The sequence below is a fragment of the Gopherus flavomarginatus genome, chromosome 1, assembly GCF_025201925.1.
Source record: "Gopherus flavomarginatus isolate rGopFla2 chromosome 1, rGopFla2.mat.asm, whole genome shotgun sequence".
Taxonomy (NCBI): domain Eukaryota; kingdom Metazoa; phylum Chordata; order Testudines; family Testudinidae; genus Gopherus; species Gopherus flavomarginatus.
The window spans coordinates 322678139-322696384 of record NC_066617.1 but is presented as its reverse complement, the minus strand read 5'-3'; the positions used below and the strand labels follow the sequence as shown (position 1 = coordinate 322696384).

At 44.4% G+C, this 18246-nt stretch overlaps 1 protein-coding gene across 6 annotated transcripts in view; it reads right to left on the bottom strand.

Moving 5' to 3' along the window:
• Nucleotides 1-2279: 2279 nt before the first annotated feature.
• The window catches only part of LOC127043287 (probable tRNA methyltransferase 9B), a 69869-nt gene continuing 53902 nt past the window's right edge, over nucleotides 2280-18246 (bottom strand). For all 6 annotated transcript variants that reach the window (XM_050937271.1, XM_050937274.1, XM_050937272.1 and 3 more), the window contains one exon: nucleotides 2280-3628. In XM_050937271.1, coding sequence (XP_050793228.1) covers nucleotides 2595-3628 — 1034 coding nt within the window. In that variant the 3' untranslated portion in view covers nucleotides 2280-2594. The remainder of the gene's footprint in view (nucleotides 3629-18246) is intronic.

Sequence of the window (18246 nt, the reverse complement as noted above, 5' to 3'; positions counted from 1 at the left end):
TTATGTACCCTCAGCTGCCCCTGGACTTCATAGGAGGCGAAGGCACTCACCACTTTTCAGCACTGGACCAAAAGTCATTATTTATTGTTCTTCTCTAAGGCTGACTAATCAACATTCTTAGTAGCACCATGCACATGAAGATAATTTCTCTATCTCAAGCGAGGGCCTAATTTATCTGAGAAGCACACAAAGAATAAAAGTTGCTAGAATCCTAAGTATTTCTACAGAAGGTAATATTCCTTTAAGATAAGAGGGCTACCATCTGTCACACGGGTCCTGTTCAGGCACATGTCTTGGGGAGGAGGAACAGCTGTAGGATCAGAAGTATTTGAATTCAGATGGTAGCATATCACATTTTGGAGCAGGGAGGGAGACAACTGGTTGCTGGGGTGGATGGTACCATTTATTAGGAGCAGTGGGGTGCAACTTTGTAACTGGGAGAAGAAAGTCAAGCTGAGATACTTTAATTGGTGTCTGGGAGGACTGAACATTTGCTAGGAGAATGATGGATCAGACTGCTTTGGAGATACCAGAGTTCGGGGAGGGATTGGCTGCTTCAGACAAATACACGTATACATAGCTTTTCTGCAGGTTAACAATCTGTTAAACAATGGGAAAATGGATGACACATTAATGAAAGTCTGTAAAGTATAATCAGAGCTGGCTCTAGCAATTTCGCCGCCCCAAGCACGGTGGCGCGCCACGGGGGGCGCTCTGCTGCTCGCCGATCTTGCAGCTCTGGTGGACCTCCCACAGGCTTCCCTGCGGGGGGTCCGGTGGTCCCACGGCTCTGGTGGACCTCCTGCAGGCGTGCCTGCGGATGCTCCACCGGAGCCACGGGACCAGCAGACCCTCCGCAGGCATGCCTGCGGGAGGTCCACCGGAGCCACCTGCCGCCCTCCTGGCAACCGGCAGAGCGACCCCCGCGGCGTGCGGCCCCAAGCTCGCGCTTGGCGCGCTGTGGCCTGGAGCCGACCCTGAGTATAATGACATCACTGCCACTTAATACATTATAAAGTCACATTAGAGAGTAGGGGAAACTATTAAAATCCTTTCACTGTGGAGCAATGATATAAAATAATTATAACTGTATTTATATTTTGAAGCAAATGATTTTTCGTTCATTTGCAGAAAAGTACTAACTTGGGAAAATGCCCAGTATTGTGGAAACAGACAGTATAGATGGAAGAGACCAATTAGATTAAGCAGTCTGTTTCCCTGCAAATATAATATGTAGCACAGTACTCTGCAGATTACATAAATTCTGTTTCAGGAAGTAGGGAAAATTTCATTAGCAATATTACAGCCAAACTGAATTAAAGTTACATTAAAAACATTCAGATGACTGTACAGTTCCTTACTACTCTTTAAGATACATCAGGCTAAATTCTTAGTAAGACACATTAAGAATCTACAAAGGCACTGGACATCACAGTGGCTTTCCCCAGAAAATAGGATTACTTTTTGGTTTGGTGATTCCAGAACCCAAAGAAAAGAAACTAGTGAAAACCTTTGGACAAAAACACAAACCACCTAAAACGGTGACCATTAGGGACAGCAATAAGTGATGATTTTTGCCACTGACCTGCTATGTGGCTTTGAGCAAGTTTCCCTATCTGTAAAACAGGAATAATGAAACTTACCTCTTTGTAAAAGAACTTGTCTATTGAGGAAAAAAAGTCTTAAAAGCATAACTATTGCATGCTGTGTTGATAAATACTATTTCCATGCATTCACCTGTCATCCAAGCATTTTTTTGTATTATCATTCATTTTAGCGACTGAAATGGCTTATAAAGAATTTCTTTGATTCTTCCAGATTTTGTGACAGAGAAGAGGATTTTTGTTTGAACATAAATTCAAACTCAGAGAAAATACACAGATTTAACATGTACTGCGTGCTGGGGGGGAGGTTATATTGTGATATATACTTGAGTAGGTCCATTGTATTCTTGACTGTGATAGTTAGAGGGCAACAGACGAGTGGTCTTAAACTTATCTGACAGGGTGACCCCAGCTACTGTCTCTGGTACTTGGGTTATATATACCTGGTACATCTTTTATGAGGAATCTCTCTACTGTGACTTGAGGTATCATATAGAATGACAGGCAGACTGTAATAAAATAATGAATCCTTCTCAAAGTACCATCAATCTTGTATTACTCCAAGCCCCAACGCACAATATATTTTAAATATGAAAAGACATTAAAGATAATAAATTATTATAAATGAGTAACAAACATCTTTAATATCCATATAAAAACATCCCAACAGGAAAATTTATAAAGGCATTTTAACTAATCTAAAACAACAAAAACCAAAACTGACAGCTACTGTTAAAAAGCCATGGAAAAAGCTCTTAAAATGTATCCAACCGGAAATTACAATTATAGAAGGAAATGTTTCTATAAAATGATTTTAAAAGGGTATATGACTGTGACAGTCAAGTACAGAACAAAAGAAACAAAGTCACACAGAGTCAAAGCACAAGATGGGGATAAAAAGCCTGCGGGACAATTTCAAAAGGCACCAAGCACCGAACTCCCATTGACTTTCAAATGCAGCCAGGCACTTGTGCCTTTGAAAATCTTCCCCTAGATCTTCCACATGTGAATCTTTTCTGCAATCACACACCAATTTGCATGGTCAAAGTATGAATGAATAACATGTAGCTCAGGAACATGACGTTCTATCAGTTCAACCAACTCCCCTTCTTTAAAAACATGGTAGTACCTAAGACAAGCCCCATTAGGACTCCTTTGCAGCTGTTTGTTCCACATGGCCATGGAACAATCATTATCTGTATCCTGTAGAGAGCTGTCTGTTTTGCTTCTGTTTTGGAGTTGGCAGAAAGCTGATTGTTTTGGGTGATAATCTATTTTAAGTTGCTGTTTGACATCTTTTTGATGGGAAACCAGGTCAGGTAAACACACTCTGCTGCAGTCATGAATTATAGCTGGAGACATCGGGGGCTGCTTAGTGTCCTGGCCTAATTCTGAATAATAATTTTTGAAAGGCACTGGGTGACATATCATAGGTGACCCTGGTTCTACAGCTATTTCAGAAGCATTATCTTCAGAATTCTGCCTGCAACGCAAAGACAAGCTGGAAATATGCTTCATGAAGCCACCTTGCCTGATTTGTTCAAAAAGCTTTCCCCTGTTTAATTCATCCAGCTGAATATTGCAAATAGAAAATGTGCTAAGCTCTCTTTGGCGCCACTGATTACTCAAGTCTAATACTGAATCAAGCGATCTTGAAAAGAGAGACCATCTCAGAGATTTTTCAAATAAATTGTGTGTGGTTTCCTTCTTCCCCACAAAGGATGAGCTTCTTGTTTGCCCGTGTGCTTTTAAAGTGCCAGCTAACTTAGCGGAGTGTTGGTCCAAAGCCAGCCTTTTGTCCCTTTGATTAATTGATTTCTGTATTCCATGCGAACAAGTGTTACTCAAGGTCCAGGAAGGTGGTGAAGGATTCCAAGGAACAAAGACATCTTGCTTTTCAAATTTTCGCCGTTTTTGCTCCATTGCCCACACGTATATCATCATCTGGCCACCTACTCTCAAGGTGCGAGCCATCTCCTTTATCGCTCGCACGCGCCGCTCCTTTGTTGAAAAATGGTGGATCACTGGAACAGAACATATGAAGTGAATAAATATCCCTCAAGTCACTAATGACTAGAACACGGGAAAAATAATGATTCGGACAAACTGGCTTGAACCCCAGGAAAGGATCATCTGTCTTCTACTGAACTACACTATGCTACAGCCTTTCATATGTGAAAGGAACTCAGAGCAGATTTATTTTATAAACACAATAGAATTAAAATGCATGTATTGGTGCTAGTGACAAGTTCCAGACTGACAGCAACTACAGTTCCACTTAGTCACGAAATAAGTACTAGACTGGTAGTTCCCTATGTTTTACCCTGTTAGCATGGCTCAACTGTGGTCTGGAGAGAGTGCTTCTAAGGGAACAGGGGTCCATATAAATTTACTCCAATAAGAGCGACACAAGGATGCCAATTATTGTGACATGGACACCTGTTAAATAAAAACTGGACTGAAATCACCTACTCATTTTGCTTAAGTAATTGAACAGCCACCGAACAACTAATACAATAAAGATAATCTGTCACTACTAGTTCTGGGTGAATTTAAACCGTTGACATAGCAGTGAAAGGGTCCATAGCCAATTACCAGTCATCTAGTCTTGCTAGTTCATAGCATTAAAGATAACTTGTTGAATAATTACAGTCCTATTTTTATTTAGTAAAATATGTATGCTATTACCAATAGTTAAAGTATAGTGAGAACTTGGTAGTTACAACAGCATAAAGATTTTTGTTACCTCATTGATAAAGTGTTTTGAGAACTACTGATAAGAAGTGCTACATTATTATTTTATTATGATATGGTCTTTTTTTTTAATGTTCATAACTTTCTGAACCATTCACCCCCACAGCTGAAATTCTCTATGCTTGATCCAAAATCCATTAGGCCACATTTAAGTTCTGAGAAAATGAAAAATACATACATTTTCCCATCATCTCACTCTTTCAGACAGCACTACTGAAAAAAATGGCTGAAGTTTGAAACTTAACATGGCCATAGTCCTCACTGAGGCCAAGTGTGAAAACAAATTAGTTTTGGTTAAACAAAGATGTGACCATTTGAAGACTGCATACTGAGCATGCACAGTAGAAATGTTCCCATGTCTACAAGGCTCCCCTTTATGCTGTGTCTCGGTGGATAGTTATTTACAGAATGTTGCAATACATAGTTGTCACTGGATGGGCCAAATTCTGAAGTAAAACTCAGGCAAATCTCCCAAAGATTTTAGTCACAAAAGCTTTGCTTGAGTCAGAACTGACTTCATGATTTAACTGACATCAATAAAAAAATTGCTGAAATACCACCTGCGTAGGCTAGGATTTGGCACAGCATTTTGCCTGAGTGAACACTGATCTGAATTATACTGGAGAAACTCCATGGTAGACAATGACAGATATCAGATTCTGGTATACAGTAGGGACTTCAGGATTTGATTGATTGGTAATAGGGGTATGAATTCTATAGTTATACTGAAGGCAAAGTATAACTAAGGAGCATTCAAGGATTTTAGCAGTAGTGGTAGAGTGAAAAGGACTAATATTAAAGATGTACAAGATAGAGCAACCAAATTGATGCAAGACGAGAGAGAGAGAGAGAAGTCAAACAGAACACTGAGGTTGTGAACATTTGTGATGGGGAAGATGCTGAACACAAGCTATGACTACATATCTTCACAAGATCTGGGGATGGAAATGGTTTTGCTCAATGTGTTTTACTTGCTATTTTTATCCAACCTTTTCCCTAAATTTTCTTTAGTGAAAATGCCCACACAAATTACTGCCTGTGTTCCTATGCACTATCACATCAAGCTTCGGTGATGAAGTAACTTTGCATCACAGTGCTGAAGTGCTTGCCCCCATATGCAAATTATACATCTCACTGAGAAAAACTGTCTCCCCCTTGCAGAAATGTATGTGCACAAAATGCTGGCAGCGTAGCTAGATGTTCAGCACATCTTCATCTGTCAGGGTGACAATGTCCAACCAGATCTGCTTTCCCTCAGAGGAAAGAGATACTTCTACAGTTAAAAGAACAACAGCATAGAATCAAGCTAAAATAGGGAAACTCTGCCAGAAATGAATGAAGAATTCACCTTCTCTGCAGCAATGCGAAGATCAAAAGCTAATCTTTAAAGAAACAGGCTCTTTCAACATCTAGTTATTCAGCTACTCTGCCTGTATATTTCACTGGTTCTAGAAGAACAGAAATCAATTTAAAAAATGCTCAAATTCTACAGCATCTGACACTGAAACATTATGGTCATTTTAATTAAAAAGGCTTCCAGTAGCATTTAAAGGGTTACAGTTTATTAATAAAACCATCAGATGCTTAGAAAAAGTTTAGTGTTGGTACAATGAATTTGCGTGGAATGAGGAGTAAGTTTCAAATTCCCTGAATGATGCATTACATTAAAAAAGGCATAACCTGAGGAAGCAAAGAGAAAGTGCTCTCCTACGATAACATCAAGTTGCACTTAAATCTCAGATCCTCATGAGACTCATCGTGCACTTTTCTTTTTAACCAAAGGTACGCTTGTCAGGGACCACAATTAGAACACATGCTCACTCACATAAAGCAGGCTGCTTATGGGAAAAATCATTTAGCTTTTTCTTTATACATTCAAATCTTTATAGCGGGAAGCTACATAGTAAATATTAGTTAATTTACAATAAGGTCTTGTTTCAAAGACAGAGCTACTTGCTTTCTTAAATTTGTCAGCAAGGATATATAAATATTCATTTTGAACCTGATTTCACTGTCCACTAACACCAAATTAAACAGCACTGAGCCTGATTCTCCATTCTCTTAAAGCCTCAGGACTGCTTAAGTTACACTAGCAGCACCAGCCCCTAAAGGGCCAGTTGGACAATCATGGATCAGCAGAGTGCAGCAGTGGTCCAATCACTCTCCAGCAGCACTCTCTACACAAGAGCCAGGAAGCATAGGAATTTATATGCCAGGGGACTCCCAACTTTAAGGTCGTTTTAAGGCACCAGAACACCACAAAAGAGCCTTAACAAAGCTCAGAATCTAGGCCAGTTGCCATGACCTTGAAATATATTTATGTCTTAATGGGACAGTGACCAAGACTTTAAATGAAAAGTGGTGTTTGTTTCGTCTTAAATTAAAAAAAAAAAAATCCCCCTTGGCTGAAATTACCTAACATCAGTTTTGTCCTCAACCATAAGAATAATGAACGCTTGGGGGAAGTGGAAGAGACAGAATAAGTGTTGCCATATACAAAATAAAAGTTCTGTCCTGCACATTCTGTCACAGAACCACTGACTTCAACATGAGTAAGGGTTTGCAATCAAACCCCATTTCCTTCTTGGCGCAGCTACCACCCACAATATAGGGGAAAAAATGGTTACTCACCTTCTTGTAACTGTTGTTCCTTGAGGTGTGTTGTTCACGTCCATTCCAATCAGGTGTGTGCATGTGCACATGCCTGGTAGCCAGAAAAATTTTCCCATAGCAGCTTCTGTTGGGTTGACCTGGGCGCCTCTGGAGTCGAGCCTCCATGGCGCTCAATGTAGGGTCCTCCTGACCCTCCACCACCTCAGTTCCTTCTTGCCAGCTACTCCGACAGAGGGGAAGGAGGGTGGGTATTGTAATGGACATGAACACCACATCTCGCAGAACAACAGTTACGAGAAGGTGAGTAATGATTTTTTCTTCTTCGAGTGCTTGTTCATGTCAATTCCAATCAGGTGACATATAAGCCCAAGTTCAGGAGGTGGGGTCAGAGTAGTCCATTGACTGGAGCACTGCTCTTCCAAAGGCTGCATCATCTCTGGCCTGCTGGGCGATCGCATAGTGCGTTGTGACAGTGTGTATGGAGGACCTTGTCGCTGCTCTGCAGATGTCCTGGGTGGGAACCTCCACCAGGAACGCCACTGAAGAGGCCTGAGCCCTCGTGGAGTGCGCAGTGATTCGGAATGTGGGAACCCCTGCCAGACTTGTAGCACTCAAGGATACAGGACGTGATCCAGGACAAAATCTGTTGAGAAGAGACAGAAAGACTTTTCATTCTGTCCACCACTGCCTCAAATAACTGGATGGACTTCTGGAATGGCTTCGTTTCTCGATGTAGAAGGCTGGAGCTCTGCAGACATCTAAAGAGTGAAGCCTTTGCTCCCTGCCAGTCGAGTGCGGCTGAGGATAGAACACTGGGACGAAGATGTCCTGGTTGATGTGAAACTGTGACACAACCTTCGGAAGGAAAGCAGGGTGAGGCCTGAGCTGAACCTTGTCCTTATAGAACACGGTGTACGAGGGCTCTGATCTCAGGGTCTTGAGCTCTAACCGCCTCCTGGCTGAGGTTATCGCTACCAGGAACACCACATTGTAAGAGAGACAGAGCAAGAAGCATGTTGCCAAAGGTTCAAAGGGCATGAGTCTGGAAATTACCAGACTGAGGTCCCAAGCCAGGACAGGCTGTCGGACGTGTGGTTATAGCCTGTCAAGACCTTTAAGGAAACAGCTGACCATTGGGTTAGCAAAGACCAAGCAGCCCTTTGTGCCTGGGTGGAAGGCAGAGATGGCAGCCAAGTGACCCTTACTGATGACCCTTACTCAAGCCTCTGCTGCTTGAGATGGAGAAGATAGTCTAGTATAAGTGGCACAGAGGCGAACATCGGGGACGAACAGTGCTGTGCCCACCAGACTGAAAATATCTTCCACCTGGCAAGCTAAGTAGCCCTGGTGGAGGGTTTCCTGCTGCCAAGGAGGACTTGATCCAAGCTAGAAAGCTCCATCGGTTTCAGCCATGGAACTTCCACACCGTGAAGTGCAGCGACTCAAGGTTCCAGTGTTGGAGATGGCCATGATCCTGAGTTAGTAAGTCCAGGAAGAGCGGCAAGGTGACTGGAACTTCCACGGACATTTCCAGGAGTGATGTGTACCAGTGCTGGCAGGACCAGGCTGGAGCTATCAATATCACCAAAGCTTGCTCCCTCCGTACCTTCAAGAGCACCTTGTGAACGAGTGGTATGGGCAGAAACGCATATAGGAGATGACCTCCACATGGGAGGAGGAATGCATCCACAATGGAGCCTGGACTGTGATTCAGGAAAGAGCAAAACTGCTGGCACTTTTTGTTGTGTCGCGAACAGGTCTATCTGGGAAAAGCCCCACTGATGGAAGATTGAGTTTGTAACATCCAGGTGAAGGGACCACTCGTGGCTGTGGAATGACCTGCTGAGACAGTCCACCAATTTGTTCTGTACTCCAGGGAGGTACAATGCTTTCAGGTATATCAAATGCTCTACACAGAAGTCCCACAGCATGAGGGCTTCCTGGCACAGGAGAGAGGATGATGAGCCCCCCCCTCCCTTTGTTGTTATAAAACATAGTGTGGTGTTGTCTGTCATAACTGATAAACATCTCCCTGTCAACTGAGCTCGGAAAGCCAGGTATGCCAGGCATACTGCTCTCAGCTCTCTGACATTGATGTGGAGAGTGAGTTCTGCCTGAGATCAGAGGTCTTGTATCCTGAGGTCTCCCAAATGTGCTCCCCAGCTGAAGGCTGATGCATCTGTCACTATGGAGATACACGGCTGAGGGCTGCTGAAGGGGACCCCTGCACATACTACCTGTGGGTCAAACCACCACAGGAGGCAGTCGAGTACCAGGTGAGGCAGTGTTATGATCCTGTCCAAGCTGTCCCAGACTGGCCCATACACCGACACTATCCATGACTGAAGAAGTCTGAGTCTGGCATGTTGTACTATGTAGGTACAAGTGGCCATGTGTCCTAGAAGTTTCAAGCAATTCCTTGCTGTGGTGGTGGGGAACTGCCTGAGACCTCGAGTGATGTTGCCGAGGGCTGGAAATCTTGCTTCCAGGAGAAATGCCCTGGCCTGTGTTGAGTCTAGTACCATCCCCATGAACTCTATCCTCTGAACCAGGGAGAGTGTTGATTTCCCCTCATTCAGCAGAAGGCCCAACTCGTGGAAAGACACTCTTATGAAGGCGACTTGCATCCCCACTTGAGTCCTGGATTAGCCCTTGATGAACCAGTTGTTGAGGTATAGGAACACCTGTACCTGTCGCCTGCGCAGGAATGTGGCCACGACACTGGAGGTGCCACTGACAGGCCGAACAGGAGGACTGTGAACTGGTAGTGGATGCTGTCCACTACAAACCTGAGGTATTTTCTGTAGGACGGAGTTATTGCTATGTGAAAGTATGCATCCTTCAAGTTAAGGGCGGCATACCAGTCTCCTGGATCCAATGAATGGGTGATGGAGGCCAGAGAGACCATGCAGAACTTGAGTTCCTTCACACATCTGTTGAGTTCTTGCAGGTCTAGGATGAGCCTAAGCCTCTTGGTGGTCTGAATTAATACGGGACTGTGCACAGTAGAAAGGGGATAGTCGAGATGAAAAGATAAGGTGGGGTGGATCCAGATCTTGATCTGGTGCACTGTCCTCGACTGCACCTTCAAAAGTCCTGTTTTGGGACAGGGTCTTGGTTGCATCCGTGATGGTTTTTATGAGCAGCAGAGCAATACGGGAAGGCATCCAGAGGGCATGAGGATATCCACCATGGGATGAGAATCCTCAGCTACGTCCTCTGCCTTGATGCCCAGAACCTGGCAACCTGGTGCAGCAACTGCTGTAACACCCTGCTGTCTTCAAGCGCTGGGGCTATGGCAGTGCCTGCCAATGCCTTGTCTGGCGACGAGGAGGAGGAGGCCCCCATGAACGGCAGCTGCTCCCTGCCGTCAGCACCCAAGGGGTCCCATGACTCTCGGGGGTCCTGAGCAGGTGTGGATGCTGATGGTGCCGTGCCATTCAGTGCCAGGATTGTCAGCTCCAAACTCGGTGCCGAAATCAGTATCGGAACCGCTGTCATTGCAGCTGATGGTGCAGGAGTTGCTGTTGGTGCTAATGCCACTACTGGTGTCGGCGCCGAAGCCAGTGCTGGTGTCACAGCCGGTGGCATCAACGGAGGTGGTGTCAGCTCACTGACTGGTCACTTAGCTGAAGGCAGAATAAAGGTGGCTGAAGCTACTGAAACCGCCGCCGAGCAGGACCCCAGCTCTGGTGGAAGGCCCAGGGAGTCCAGAAGGGCCACTGCGGTGAATTCTTCCATTGCAGCTGCCACGGTGCTGGATAAGCCCATCTCTCCCACCACGACCTGGACCTCCTGGCTACTGCTCCTATCTGAGCGATAGGAGTAGAAGTCGGACTCTAAGGTCTCTGAAAAGGAAGACCATGGAGGAGCTGTACTTTGGGGCACCGATCGTTGGGAGCTTGGGGACAGACTGGACTCTCTCGCCGGAGGAGCAGGTGCCAGAGGATGCCATGGAGGAGAGCGCCTTCCTTCTTGCCAGCTTCCCTCTTGATTGCACCTGGGAGTGGGTTGGTGTCGACAGTGCCGGTATCATCTCTGTCCTAGGGGGCGAGAATGGCACTGTGAGGCACAGTACGACAAAAGCCTCTTGTGTTGAGGAGAGTAGCCACTGCTGACCACTAGCATCAGGTGAACATAGGGAGCCTGGAGTCAACTGCCTCACCTGGCCAGGAGTCAACACGGCCCTGCCCTGGGATCTAGTCCTGTGGCCTGACTGGGGTCTCACAGTCGTCAGCTCCTTGGATTTGGCCAGGGGAGAATGAACTCTCTCTGGCTTTTTTCCTCTGAGGCACTGGTGACTGAGACCAGGGCCTACCCTCCGAGTGGCTGTGGGAGGAACTGTGCCAGTGCCAAACGTCTCAGGAAGAGTCCTTTCTCGGAACCAGTTCCCGGGATGATGGCGTCAAGGTGCTCCGCGGCGACAAGGATGTGCCGGGAGCAGGGTCCCCTGACCCCAGATCTGACAAGGGGTGGAGACCTGGCTCCATAAGTAGAACTTGAAGCCACTGTTCCCTTTCTTTAAGAGTTCTGGAACGCAACTCACGGCATATTTTACAATGGTCCTTTTGGTGACCTTCCCCTAGACACCTTAAACAAGAGGTGTGAGGGTTGCTCTTTGGCATGCACTTAGGCAGATCTTACAGTTTTTAAATCCCGGGGACTGCAGCATACCATGGCTCTGGGGATTTGAAAGTGGGGGTGAGACCCCCCAACTAATTCTAAACTACGACTTACAGTAACTACAGATCAACTATATACAAATGACGAAGACAGAGGTACTTGCTGAAGCAAGGGCTATGAGACATTCCAGCTAACCGTCACTGGCAGTAAGAAGGAACTGAGAAGGTGGAGGGTGGGCAGGGACCTATATTGAGCACCATGGAGGCTTGACTCCAGGGGGCGCCCAGGCCGACCTGACGGATGCTGCTATGGGAAAAATCTTCCAGCTACCATGCAGATTGAATTGACATGAACAAGCATTCAAAGAAGAACAGAAGTTACTGGTTAACTTGTCTGTACTCTCTAATAGAGGAAAACACACATTGTAGGACCTAAATTCCCTACAGCCATTGGTTGTGTGCTAGACCTCACAAATCTACTTAGGGTGGGCCTAGTATGTTCTGGGATGGAAGACTGCCAAGGCAAAATCTAGGTGCTGCAAAAAGTGGTGCTAGCACTTTAGTAGGTGGCACTTTACAGCCAGTATTGAACCAGCATCCCAGCATGGTGCTTAAGGGTGCTGCAGTCCTAGAGCTGCTCTCTTTCAGAAAGATACATTCAAGTTCCCAGCCACTTGTGGTCATCTACCATTCAAATACATGCTCATCCTTAGGGTGCTACGGTGAAGGAGGGGAGTGAGTTAGCTATATTGATGCATCTCTCCTCCTCTGTATCCCTTCTTGCAGCAGTCTCTTCTCCCTCTTTCCTTCATTCCCTTTCAGCTGCTCAGTGTAGCCTCTTTCCCCATGACCACTGGAAGAGAGCCCTCTCTCTCAGTGAACTAGCCTGTCCCCACTCACCTGCCACTGCTTGCATCTTCAGAGCTTGTACAGAGCTGTACAAAGTTGCATCCAGTGTTACAAAAACTGCTAAAAACACAAAAGCAAAGAGTTTTGGAACTGATCTCATTTGTCAGGGCATAAGCAAACCTCTAGTCACTGTGGGTTATGACAAAAATTTCTATTCAAATCTCCTTATTCTGTAACTACCTACTGTAGGGTTCCGTGCACTTTTCCATGAAGCACTTGATGCTAGCCGCTCATGAGCAGGATACTGGACGAGGTGAATCAGTGGTCTGGTCTAATCTGGCAATTCTTACGTTTTTATGTTTGTGCCAGCTTCTCCCCATCATAGCTTATTCTGCTGTCACTGGACTGCTGCTGGTTCCTGGCAAGAGATGGGGCAGCTGGGTAAAGCAGGGCCTGATTACTGGTGGAGGAGATATTAGGTGGATTCTCCATCACTGACAATTTTTAAATCAAAATCAAGAGGATTTTTTTTTAAAGATATATTCTAGTTCAAATGGAATTATTTTGGGGAAGGTGTATGGCCTGTGCGATACATGAGATCTGACTAGATGATCACAATGGTCCCCTTCAACCCTAGACTCTATGAATCATTGGTTTTTACTCATCTCCTCCACAACCCACTCACTGTTCTTTTCCCCTACTCCACCATGCCATGGTAACTCCATGAAATTCTTAAGTAAATGGGTAGTCCTGAAGGTGTTTTACATTCTAGAATTAGCCAGTATCTTGAGGGTTAGAGATTCAGTATGTCTCTCTCCTAGGTAGGGGTTTTGTTCCAAGTGCCACAGTTAAATTTAAACATGGGTAATTATAAATTAAATTCCCCCATAGCCTGATCTGCAGAAGGTATTCAATTTCTGTTCTAAACTTGTTTAGCTTTGCTGCTCTGATCCATCTCAGAAGCTGCTGCACATCAATGATGGATGAACAATTAGCAAGTATGATAAGGAAGGTTAAGATTTTGTCATGGTTACTTTTAGTTAATGTCATGGACAAGACACAAACAGTAAACAAAAATTCATGGGAGCCTGTAACCTGCACCTGTAACCAGGCAGCAGAGCTGGTGGGGGGAGGGGAGGAGTAATGACAGCTGAAGCCCCATGGGGAAGACTGACAATTTTGTGTGTGGAGAGTGGTTATGCTAAATGGAAAGAACGAGGTATGAGGGGGGGATGAGGGGGGAGCAGAGGAGAAGAAAGTAAGAGGGGTAGTGGAGTGAATCTGAAGTGAAGAGACTGGGAGGGATGGGGGATAGAGCAAGCAGCCAACCAGCACAGAGCAGAGAAAGTTCAGTCAAAACTGTGGAAAGCTCCTAAGTGTCCAAAAGATTCTGCTCCTACTGGCTGAAGTTCCCTCAGAGTGTGGAGCAGGGGAAGCCTTTCAAGCCTGCACAGTTCTGGGCGCTGGGGGTAGAGGTAGCCCACTTAGCCCCCTTTTTCCCCCTCCATCCAGTTCCTGCTTTGCTTTGCTTACTTCTGCTCCTGCTGGCTGATGTCTCTGGCTGGATCTGAGTGGCCCTGGTTTATATTACAATGATACACTAACGTCCAGATGCTCAGCCTGTGCAGCTTTATTACAGTCAACAGAGCTATGCGGATTTACATCAGGTAAGGAGCTGCCCCAAAGTTTCTGTATGGCAATGGGTTAGTTACAATATACAATCTAAATGCATTGGGAGAAAGCATGTTCTCATTATGGCGTACACCGTTCAGTTTCAACAGGGGCTTTAAACTTCATCCCCTGATGGCCTTTTCTTCAAGCAGGAGCATCCCACAACTGGGAAGAATGGAGAGAAGGAAACAGAAAGAGAAAGGGAGGCAGAGGAAAAAAAACACAAAATAAAACAAAAAAGCTTGTACACCAGGAAAAGAGGAAGCTTTGAGAATTCTGGCCATGATTTTCAGAAGTAACTAGTGACTTCTGGCTGCTCAACTTTAAGACATGTTAAAGGGACTTGATTTTTAGAAGGTACGTGTTCAGAACTTTCTGGAACACGAAGTCCCTTTAAGGTACCCAAAAATCACAAGCCTCTTTTGAAAATCTTGTCCTTTGTCTACTGCAGCACTCAATGCCCTCTGTAACTGGTGTTCAGTGATTAGGTAACATTGTGACAGGCACCTTAGGAAAAAAAGATAGCATTGTGAAGTGGTGGTGTATGAAAGGTTAAAGCTAGGAACCTACATCATGTAGTCCTAGGAGGAAGACAATGAATTTTACAATTCCCTCAAACAAGTCAATGTGAAGGAGAAATCTAGATACAAAGGCCTGGAGCCACAAAGGGACTTAGGCACTGTGGTGCTCATTGCTGCAACACCTAACTCCGAGGCACCTAGAAAAATCACAGGAATAATAGGGAGATCCACAAAGCCTGAGTTAGGCACCTAGGCTCCCTGAACAATGAATTGGGAGAGGTAAGTGCCTTGAAATGTGATCCAAAAAAGCCAGCATAGTAGGCCGGGAACCGCCTCAGCTAGCCAATGGGAGAACTACCCTTTTCCTGGAGATAGGTGCCTAAGTCAGGCTGGCAGGCTCAGAAGCTGCCTACCTCCACACACAACAGCTCGGGAAGGTAGGGAAGGCTGTTCTCCCTTATAAACTTTAGCCTAGTGGTTATGGAACTCAGCAGGGATGTGGACAAGCATGGGTTCAAGCCTTCCCTTTGCCTGAGGAGAACGGATATGAAGAGGGATCTGCTATGTCCCAGGCAAGGGCTTTAACCATCAGACCATAGAGAGTCTCCCTTTTCTCTGACACAATTAATATTTATTCATTCAATTAACATGGAACAACTTCAACAGGGAGCCCCAAATCGGAATATCCCATTATCCAGTGGTGAGGTCACTCACCTGAGAGGTAGCAGATCTCTCCTCAAATCTCTTCTCCTCATTTGGGGGTGGGGCAGTGGGTCTGAAGTAGGGGTCTCCCATATCCCCAGTGAAAACCTTAACCAGTGGGCTAAAGGTTATAAGGGAGATCCTCCCCTGCCCCAGCTATTCTGTGGGGAGTGAGGCAGCCTATGAGCACACAATACCAGATCAGGCAAGATGGACAGAGGAGCACCTGTCCTCCCCTGGTACACATATCATTCTGGTGCTTTGGCAGGAGATGGGTCTCTGGCTGTTTAGAGGGAGGTATCAGTGCACATGCTCAAATGCAGGAACACAGGCACTGACAGAATTTTTACTGCAAATGCTTTAGGCACTAAGTGAGTTTAGACATCTATGGGGTTAGACAGCAGCTGAAAAAGAGTTTTGTGGATTACTGTGAAGCTGGGATTTAAGCACCTAAGTATCTTTGTGGATTCAGGCTATAACCATTTGATTTGGGTGAGCTAAAGTTTCCTAACTTTCTGGTTATGGTCATCTTGGGATCAAGGTATTCTGTCCTGACTTAGGTTCTGTTCCTGTGAACAGCTGCACTTGTGTGGACACCTGCACCGATGAGGAGCCCCATTGAAGTAGGGTATATTGTAACATGTCTATGGCCAAAGAGAAACTTAATTGACAGGGGTCTGCTTAACACAACTGTTTGCAGGATCAGCACCTTACTTTGCAGACTAACAGTTGTTCTAAATTTCCTTTTAATTTCAGCCAGGTGTCAACTCTTCCCAGCAGATCTAAAAGTCATTCCAAATTAATTTTGTACTGGGTACTGTTCATTCCCAGCACTTTCATTTAAATTGAAGACTAAAATATTTCCCACATCTGAAAAATACGTAATGTAATTCTGATATGAAATGAAGGGGGAAGGGAGAGAACAGCATCTCAAAGATTCTCCTCTTCTTCGCTTCATAAAAATACAATTAATTGCTGTTTCTGTTAATTTAATACTGTGACTAATCGGGATTATTTAGAAAAGACAGACAATGTAAGATACACTTTTTTGCCATTCAGCTGTCTTCAAAGAACAAAACTGAAAACATCCATAACTTTGATTTTTTTTTAAGAGGTAATTTTCAAAATGAGTATTTTAGGTCAGTGATTCAATTTAAACCTTGTTAAACTGCAAGGAAAATGGTGTATTCAGAAATTACTTTGTCAATTTTTTATACTAAAGTTAAATCTCTTGGGCATTTGAAAGGTATTCAAGGATCAGAGAATCACTATCTCAGAGCCTTTTTTTTTTTATAGACTGTATATATACTTTAGATGTCACTTTATCTTTGACAGTTCCAGTAATAGGAACACATGGAATAGATACAGTATGTATGATTCCAAATAAAATGCAATTTTATTCTCCTCCTTATGATGGTATTAAAAGAATGTGAGAGAAAAATAATAAAACTAAAATGCCAATAACTTACTGCAGAGCATTTACTAGTTAAATTTCATTATTTTCCCAAGAACTACTTCTTTCCTCACAACATACCCATTTACAAATTTCTTAGAGGGTGAAATTCCTGCCACCTTAGATTTTTCCTATATTTGTGGACAGCACTTAACATACGTGGATGGAACCTTAATATAAACAATTATAATTATAAACTGTCGGTTTATTAAGGCCCTGACTCAGCAAGGTACTTACTCATGTGACTAGCTTTAAGAATCTGGCTACACTGGCTACAGAGAGATTACTCTGTGGTTAAAGTTAAGTGCAATTGTAAAGAGGTGAAGTCAGCATCAGCAAAAGACTGGTCACAGGGAGGTAGGGTAACCACTGTAAAATATCAGCAACTTGGGTTTAAAAAAAAGCAAGGGGGGGGAGAAGAGAATCCTCTTTGAGCCTCTTATCTCTCTCTTTACTTAATTCTATCCTCAAAGAACTTACACTGGTTTGATCCCATAATCTTTAGTCATCCTAAATTTACACTGAGATCAACTGAAATTTTGCCTCAGTCAGGTCTGCAGGACTGGTCCCATTGAGGCAACCGGTAGATTCAAATGGTAAATCTATTACAAACATACACTTCCCTTCCTTTGGTCCTTTCTTCTTATTAAACTGCTTTTCTTTAACAAGGAGAGCTTATTGCTAAGTATGAGCCCTGAATGACATTCCCTGAGACAGTCTATTAGAAAGACAAGGAGGGTGAAGTAATTTCTTTTATTGGACAAACTTCTGTTGGTGAGAGAGACATGCTTTTGAGCTTACACAGAGCTCTTCCTCAAGTCTGGGACATGTACTCAGAGTGTCACAACTAAATACAAGGTGGAACACATTGTTTAGCGTAAGTAGTTAAACACAGACCGCTGTGGCTCCCTTTCAGTGTTGCTCTATCTAATTGGATGAGAGGGCTACTTGAGAGCAATTTGAGTTGCTCACTGGTAGGCCCAAGGACGGGGCTGGGATTTTAAATGGAGCATAAGGTGAGGAAGGGAAGAGCTCTGATGTTATTCACGACACTCTCCATACAGGGTGCAACCCTGCAGTCCTTTCATAGTAACCCTCACCCTGGCACTAGCACCTGTGATGCAGCAGCAGAGAATACTGTCCTGGGATGAGAAACAGCCAATGAAAGGGCAGCTTGAGCTGAGATGGGGGCTTGGAATCCACCAGAGGCAGGCAGCTGGACCAAAAAACGACAAAAAACTGCTAGGGAAGAAGAAGAGGAATTGAGATGTGAGCTGGTGGATGAACCAGATCCTGGGTAGGAGGGGAGGTGATTAAAAAAAAAGAAGAAGAAGAACAGGAGAATAAAAGTAGGGGACTAGGAAGTGTGGAGGAGGAAAGAAGGAAAATAGGAAAGGTTTCAGGTCGGGAGAAGCAGAAACAAAAATATACCTGGGTATGTTAGCAGACACTTTTAG